General features: G+C 39.1%; 3 protein-coding genes across 3 annotated transcripts; 2 read left to right on the forward strand and 1 right to left on the reverse strand.

Annotated features, from left to right (window-relative positions):
• Positions 1-114: 114 nt before the first annotated feature.
• zgc:153409 (uncharacterized protein LOC767650 homolog) lies at positions 115-2,427 on the forward strand. Its single transcript, XM_056746427.1, has one exon. The coding sequence runs from the start codon at positions 677-679 to the stop codon at positions 986-988; it is 312 nt and encodes a 103-aa protein (XP_056602405.1). The 5' UTR covers positions 115-676; the 3' UTR covers positions 989-2,427.
• A 976-nt stretch (positions 2,428-3,403) lies between these two features.
• LOC130419584 (histone H1) lies at positions 3,404-4,806 on the forward strand. Its single transcript, XM_056746425.1, has one exon. It carries the CDS (start codon positions 3,468-3,470, stop codon positions 4,083-4,085), a length of 618 nt encoding a protein of 205 aa, XP_056602403.1. The 5' UTR covers positions 3,404-3,467; the 3' UTR covers positions 4,086-4,806.
• An 846-nt stretch (positions 4,807-5,652) lies between these two features.
• Positions 5,653-7,099, reverse strand: drd7 (dopamine receptor D7). Its single transcript, XM_056746814.1, has one exon. The coding sequence runs from the start codon at positions 7,097-7,099 to the stop codon at positions 5,762-5,764; it is 1,338 nt and encodes a 445-aa protein (XP_056602792.1). The 3' UTR covers positions 5,653-5,761.
• Between the last annotated feature and the right edge of the window lie 871 nt (positions 7,100-7,970).

Here is a 7,970-nt window from a genome sequence, read left to right on the forward strand (position 1 = left end):
CCACGCATTATAAAAATTAAATTGTTATATAGAAAACAACATCTATGTTAAAGAACAAAGAGAAAGCATTACGTCTTTGTTCATTAAACCGGTTCTAACCGGTTGTAAAAGGAAATCCCACTCGGGCCAAGCCACACACAACCATCTCTTTAGAATGACCAATGGGAACCGAGACAGTTCTGCTCCAATCAAAAGTATGGAAATTGTACTTAGAATTTGCATATTATATTTATTATAAAATGATTACGTGCTACGAACTCCCCCAGTTACTTATTGGAATAATACAAAATAAGAAACATATAAGCCATCAGGTAAAGTAGCCGAAAGAGTTGTCAAAAACATGACACGTTACGTTAAAGGCTTTTAATGCTTTACACTGAATAACAATGCGGAAATGCAATAAGGATACGAGCACTTGATACAGTGCGTTATCTATATTTATTTATTAAAACGTTTGCCTTTATCGTTCTTTCGACTCGAAGGAGAATAATAAGCTATAAAAGAAAAGCTGAAGACCATCCTTACCCCCTCGTCATATTACGTCAGTGCACCTACCCTACAGTGTAGCTGGGGAAACGTGGTTTCAACAAGGTCCGCTCTCAGGCTATCTTTAGTGCAGTCTTCTCTGCTTGACAACACATTTCTGTCCGTGTTTCCTGAAGCCTTGAACGTTATCATGTCCGGTCGAGGAAAAGGCGGCAAGGGGCTTGGGAAAGGTGGCGCAAAACGTCACCGTAAAGTTCTCAGAGATAATATTCAGGGAATTACTAAACCAGCTATACGCCGTTTAGCGCGCCGTGGTGGTGTTAAGCGTATATCGGGTCTTATATACGAGGAAACTCGAGGCGTACTGAAAGTTTTCCTAGAGAATGTCATTCGTGACGCTGTGACCTACACAGAACACGCCAAGCGCAAGACGGTGACCGCTATGGACGTAGTGTACGCTCTAAAGCGTCAAGGACGTACGCTGTACGGTTTTGGTGGTTAAATATCATCCGGACGGTTCATTTGGTAAACAAAGGCTCTTTTCAGAGCCGCCCAAATATTCGTTTGAAAAGAGCAAATTTGAAAATAAATCCTTTCTATAGTTTATTTTAGGCTATAGTTTGTGAATTGTCGAAGGCAAACCTTTTATGGTTTTTATGTGGTTTCTTTATTATATTTAACACAATATAATATTCATACAATGCCTTCATTTTAAACATATAATATGCCTAATATTTCCACACACCGATGTATACAGTTTCAATATAGAATATACGTTTAAAAAAGTAGCTACAATGTTTCTTCACAGAGATGCCATATAAGAACCATTATGGTAACCCCCTTTACAGATCCACTCAGCCAAAAATGGTTCTTCTATGCCGGGGCCCCTCATTGTTTTCATCAATATTCAAAGCTCCCCTCTCACTATCCTGTAAAATAAGAGCTTAGCATTAACATTCATCAGCCAATTAATAATTATGATTTGTGTTTAGCTTAGGTAAATGTATTTCAATGCTTATTATGTCTTATTTAAAAAATAGTCATCTTTAGGCTCCTTTAAAAGTCAACTGGGGCACCCTGTTGAAAACCACTTTTTATGTGTTGCTGAGAAGCACTCTTAAGATTGTAGCAGATTCTAACAATAAAAAGGATCAATGATCAGCAGTATAAATTATAAAGATTGATTCACTGTGTTATGATTTACAATCTTACTTATCACCTGTAATAAATGTAACAATCTAGCACTGATTATGTTCACATTGCATAGACAGAGGGGAACTGCAGCACACACATCCAAGTGAAAAGTTTTTCTACAGACATTATGGCCCAGTTTCACAGACGCTTAAGGCTAGTCCCAGACTAAAATGAATGTGTGACCTGTCTTAAGTGAATATAACTTGCCCAGAAATATCTTTAAAAATATCAGTGGCATTGTTTTGTTTCAAGATGCACAGCAGTAATGTATTCTTCTAAGGCATTTTTATAAAAGCGACACAAATATCTTAATTCAACTAAGGCGTCCTGTATCCATAGCTAAGCCGTGTCTGTGAAACCAGGCCTATGTTTGTTCACTGAGGAACTAACAAATTTGGTAAGCCTTTTTTAAACCTAATAAACATATAAAATATAACTGCTCTATTAAGACTGCGATAGGTAATACTGTGAGAAGCACTAACGTTATATAAATGAAGTATGCACATTCAAGTCTTGCTGTATAAATATCATGGACTTATGGTTGCTCAGATCTCTACAGTTTTTTGTATTTAAAAAAGCGTTAAATGAAACGCAACAAAATGAATGAAAAGCAACAGTTAAACTAGTAGACCTACTCTTATTTTAGATTTTGTGACTTGATAACTGTTTACTCATAAACTAACCTCTCAGATTTTGCCTCATTGTTATAAGTCATATAAAGCTCTTCACACAATGTTCAAACCTGGTTTAAAATAAAGAGCGAAGGTTAAGTATCTTGTTCAGTGACGCACATCTGTATCAATTATTTGCATGTATATTTTCTGAGGTCATCACATCTAGCCTACACAAACTACGAAGTGCAGTTCCACGCTGGACAATGGCGGAACGTATGACAATCTTCACGCTGGTTAAAAGGCGTTTAAAAAAGTGAGGTTGACAATGAAATAACTAACAATTTAACAGAACAATAGTACATAGTTTTGTTAGTATTAACATGTAGCAAAATAGTAATAAATGCACCAATACAACGTTATATTCAAGTCAACTTCCTTCTGTTAGTCAGCGCCTCGACAAAAGAGAATTCCCCCTTTAGAAAATAGATTCTTTTATCACCAAAACCTTTAAATGTTTTTTATTTTAGGAATCTTGTTTACAAATACAACTCTCTCGAATTGAGTACTGGGTGTAAATATACGATTATTAATAGATTGTTTTAAAATAATTCTCCGTCAGATTAAGGAAGGTTGTAATGGCGACAGTGGCGAGCTGTGTTACCTTCACTGCAGAAATACACTTCAAATTATCGTTCTTTAAATAATCCTTATCTCTAACAACCACGGATATGTACATTAGGGTCTTCTGTATACAAAGTGTTGATAGTTTCGGTCATGATTTTCGGAATTCAATATATAATCTACAAAAGAACAGAGGAAGTGCGATATATCCCGCTGACTCTCCCAGTAAATTTGGACGCGTTTTTATTATTATACAATAAATCGAGTGATGTTTTGCCTAAACCATAAACTACGCGAAAAGAGAAAGGACTCAGCTATACATACGTGGGTTAAACACGAATATACAGCACTCTTTATCATGAGAAACTCTGTGTTTTTTAGGACCAGAAAACACATCTACAAGCGACTCTGTCCAGTTGAGAGCGGCAGTTCAGGCAGTTGAGTCTATATGGTTCTCATCTCCCTTTTAAATCCCGCCCTCAGCTGTTGGATGTAAACATTGTTTGTTTGACAGCTCTACTTCGTGACATCGGATCCAAGTTATCTCCAGCTATGGCAGAAACAGCCCCTGCTCCCGCGACTGCTCCGGCCAAAGCCCCGAAGAAGAAGACGGTAAAAGCGAAAAAGTCTGGACCGAGCGTGTCAGACCTTATCGTGGAGACTATTGCGGCTTCTAACGAGCGCAAAGGAGTTTCTCTGGCTGCTCTGAAGAAGGCTCTGGCAGGTAATGGATATGATGTTGAGAAGAACAACTCTCGTGTCAAGCTTGCTTTGAAATCGCTTGTGAAAAAGGGCTCACTCGTTCAAACTAAAGGCACCGGCGCGTCCGGATCCTTCAAGGTGAGCAAGAAACCAGCAGCAGCCAAACAACCAGTGAAGAAAGTTGCGGCGAAACCGAAGAAACCAGCCGTGAAAAAGGCGCCGGTCAAGGCGGCGAAGCCGAAAAAGGCAGCAGTAAAGAAATCAGCTGTGAAGAAGTCTCCCAGGAAGGTGAAGAAACCGGCTACCCCAAAGAAAGCCGCCAAAAGCCCGAAAAAGGTGAAGAAACCGGCTGTTAAGAAAGTTGCGAAGAGTCCTAAGAAGACCAAAGCAGCGAAGCCTAAAGCAGCGAAGCCTAAAGCTGCAAAGCCCAAAGCTGCCAAGGCGAAGAAAGCCGCCAAGAAGAAGTAAACTGACAGACTTCATTCCATAAACCCAACGGCTCTTATAAGAGCCACCCCATCTTCAAAAAAGTGCAAATATTCCCATTGCATGTTTGAAGGTCGATGCGATTATTGTTAGACTGCGAAGATGCTTTCCAGCTGGGTTGTGAGAACATGCTTTGGACAGATATATAAGACTTTTAACTCCTATTGCTTATATCACCAGCAGAAGTGAACAGTGCTGTGGAAAGCTTTTCTCAAGATAGGCTTGTAAAATATGTGACACTCTCTACCTCTCTAACGGACGCGCAAAGCCGATTACTTTGTGTAGATTTTTCAATCCTCCAGAGATTAGACGGATCCACCGGTTGGAAAGTGTCCAAAATGTGCATACTTTAAACGAATACATGTTCATAATGAATCATGTGCGCGCAAATGTGCACGTACATGGGCACGTTTATGTGAGTCAATATGATGAGTGTTTTTATAAATGCTATATTTATGGTAGCCTATCTTATTTTGTATTCCCTTATATGAGAACTTCATTGTGTAAATACAGCAATAACAGAACAAACAGTTAAATTATTCATCGTTAAATGAGAGCGTGTTGATGTTGGATAATGTTTAATCATGGAAATTGTTTGTTTGGTCTTTGTATGTTTTTCCTGTTTGTAACATTGTAACTATACACAAACTTACATTTGATCAAAACATGTATTAAACAAAATAAAATCATTGACTAAATTAAATGAGTAGCCTATTAATTTGTTTGCAACCAAGTTATGTTCATGTACATAGAAATAGGCTAACAAGTACATTTCATCATTCAGAATGTGACGTTTAACTGTGGGGGTAATTGACACAATGTGTCTTTTCCTTTTCCTTTTTTTTGTTAAATATTTGCTTAATGCATGAAGTCCATTTTAATTCAGAGCTAATTGAGCACCGATAAGCAGGGGACTTTCAAACAAAGTGTAATTTACACAAGGGAAGCAATTGGAAACCATGTTTATTTTTTTCATTCAGCGAAAACAGTTCTTACACGTCTGTGTAAACTAATACTATGCTTAGTGGCAGTAACTGAAACGTAATACCGATACAGTACAAAAAAAGTAGACTAACTAATGACACTTTTGAGGGGAAATTTTGCACGTTTCTTTTCAGGGGTCAAAAGGTTCCATCAAAAAATTGAACCACACTTTGAACTCAACATTCACTTCAAAGATACTTTCTTCGTTCGCAATTTGACATTTCTGTCATACTGTTGGAGCCAAGCAAAGTTAACATTTTACAATTTAAGCATGGGTCTAATATGCTCTGCATATCTAAAGAAAACATAATGCTCTATAGCAATGAACACATACACATATAAAAAAACCCTGAGAAACAGGTTAGCTTTGACTAATAGAAATGATTGGCTCTGTTACTCAGAAGTAACACTTTTCACACTTTTCACAAGTAAACTACAATTGGACCAGTCCGTATTCATACATAAAAAACAACAGTAATATTATTCTATATTATGAGATATGAGATCTAAAAAATGTACCTCCTATAGGAGGTGATGACATATATACCTGAAGATGATCACACTGACAATGACATTCAAGTCTCTCAATTTAAGTGGCCGCATGTTATCCACCCTTTAGTTAATACACCATGACAGTATTATCTTTCTCTAATGCACGACAACACTTTTACGAATTACAGTATTCCCGTGACACAAGTTAATACACCTGCAGCATGATTCTCATGTCCAATGTCCTCCCGTGCAAATCTTATGACTTTATCCAAAGGTAGTTCTGCCTCTCCATGATCCAGCATTGGAGGCCCTTCCCCATATATAAAGTTACATTCCATCTCAAAAGGGACTTCAGCTATCTGTGAAACAGTATCAAAGCACATGTCTCTCTCACTGTCCTCCCTGATAGTGTGTGGAAGCAGGCAGGGGTGACCAAGGAGGTGAGCATCTCGAAGGTTCGTGGAGTCCCGATGATACGACACCAGCTCGTTGCTGAAGGCAATCGTCCGGACACTATTCTGAGAGCAAATCTTCCCACATCCCAGGAGGCTGGAGAACGCTTTGCGGAATTCTGCGTTAAAAGCATAAACCACAGGGTTCAAAGTAGAGTTAGCCCATCCACACCATACAAACACATTAAATGTGGTCTTATCGACACATGGGATCTGTCCAGCATCGTGAAAGCCGGAGTCGCAAAAAGGCACCATGCAGTTCAGGATAAAGAAAGGGAGCCAACAGCAGACGAACACACCCATGATAATAGATAAAGTTTTCAAGACTTTGGTTTCCCTCCTAAATGAGCTTTTCAACTTATCTTCAGGTGCTTTGTTGCAGCCTTGGCAAGACTGAACATGCTTGATGGTGCACTCCTGCAGAGATATCCTTCGGATCTGCCTCTGTGTTATGATGAAGATGCGAGAGTAAGTTACAATCATTACTGTAACGGGAATGTAAAAGCTGATAAAAGATGAGGTGATGGCATACGTGCGGTTTAAACTGGCATCACATTTGTAAGCTGTTTCCACAAGGTCTCCTTCATGGCCCAGAGTTTTATGCCAACTTAGCTGCACAGGAATGAATGAGATCAGAACCGAAAGAGTCCATGCCACTCCAGCCATGACAAATGCCACTCTCCTTGTCATTCTCTGCTCGTAGCTAAAAGGACTGGAAATAGCCCAGTAGCGATCCACACTTATGATGCACAGGTTGAGTATGGAAGCTGTGGAGCACATAATGTCAAAGGCTATCCATACTTCACAAAAATCGCCAAACGGCCAGAAACCCGCAATCTCGGTTACTGCCTTCCATGGCATAACAAGAGAGGCAACTAAGAGATCAGAGACAGCCAAAGACACTACAAACACGTATGCCACTTTGCAGCGAAGATGACGAAACCGCACCACGGCGGTGCACACCAGAGCATTCCCTAGGAAGGTGGTGAGCACAAAAATAAAAAGCAGGCAAGCTTTTACGGAGCGAGTTATTAGCTCTGAAACATAGCCTTCAGTCTGGTATACCATCCTCCACGCTGTCCCAGTTACCTTAACCTGAAAAATCAAGCATCCATTCTTCAGGCACCATGTGCATGTTGTTTAGAATCCACTGGTTTCAGAAATGCATCCGTGAATAGGGAGTTGCTCTTATTAATTGAGTAATTTTTCAACAACCTACCTTCCTTCCTTCAGCCAGTGAAATGCCTGGTAATACAGTGCAGAGGGTGAAACTAATGATCTTGGAAGTAGGACTAGCAGGAGGAGCCAACGATGAAAGAAAAAAGGTGGGTGGAAAAATCTGATGCCATTTGTATCTTATGTATTATTTAGGCTTTTTATATTTACCACTATCAGATTTGAATGAAATAAGTACAGCAATGATTAACTAAAGGGACAGTTCACCCAAAAATGAAAATGCTGTCATTATTTACTCACCCTCATGTTGTTTCAAACCAGTATGATGAACACAGAGGAAGATATTTGGAAGAATGTTTAGCAATTTTCAGTTCTGGAACATCGGTGAGCACCACAGTAGGAGAAATAAAAATGGTATTCAAATGCCCCAGAACTATTGGTTTTGCTAAATTCTTCAAAAGATCTCATTTTGTGTTCAACAGAACTATGGTTGTGGAGGATGTTCCAGAACTGAAAATTGCTGACATTCTTCCAAATATCTTCCCCTGTGTTCATCAGAACAAAGTAATTCATAAAGATTTGAAACAACATGAGGGTGAGTAGGCGAAATGATGACAGAATTCTCATTTTTAGTTGAACTATCCCTTTAAACAGAAAAAACACCGACAACAACAGAAAGAGGGTTTATGATATTTGCTGCCTCTCAGGATACAGTTTTTGCTGCGACTGGTGGATTTTATTTTAGGATTAAAGGATATGGTCC

This window comes from Triplophysa dalaica, chromosome 4 (genome assembly GCF_015846415.1).
Source record: "Triplophysa dalaica isolate WHDGS20190420 chromosome 4, ASM1584641v1, whole genome shotgun sequence".
In the NCBI taxonomy this organism is placed as follows: Eukaryota; Metazoa; Chordata; class Actinopteri; order Cypriniformes; family Nemacheilidae; genus Triplophysa; species Triplophysa dalaica.

Bases quoted from the DNA above. Each gene is read 5' to 3' on its own strand.
- drd7 (XM_056746814.1), bottom strand. From the start codon at position 7,099: ATGGTATACCAGACTGAAGGCTATGTTTCAGAGCTAATAACTCGCTCC.
- zgc:153409 (XM_056746427.1), top strand. From the start codon at position 677: ATGTCCGGTCGAGGAAAAGGCGGCAAGGGGCTTGGGAAAGGTGGCGCA.
- LOC130419584 (XM_056746425.1), top strand. From the start codon at position 3,468: ATGGCAGAAACAGCCCCTGCTCCCGCGACTGCTCCGGCCAAAGCCCCG.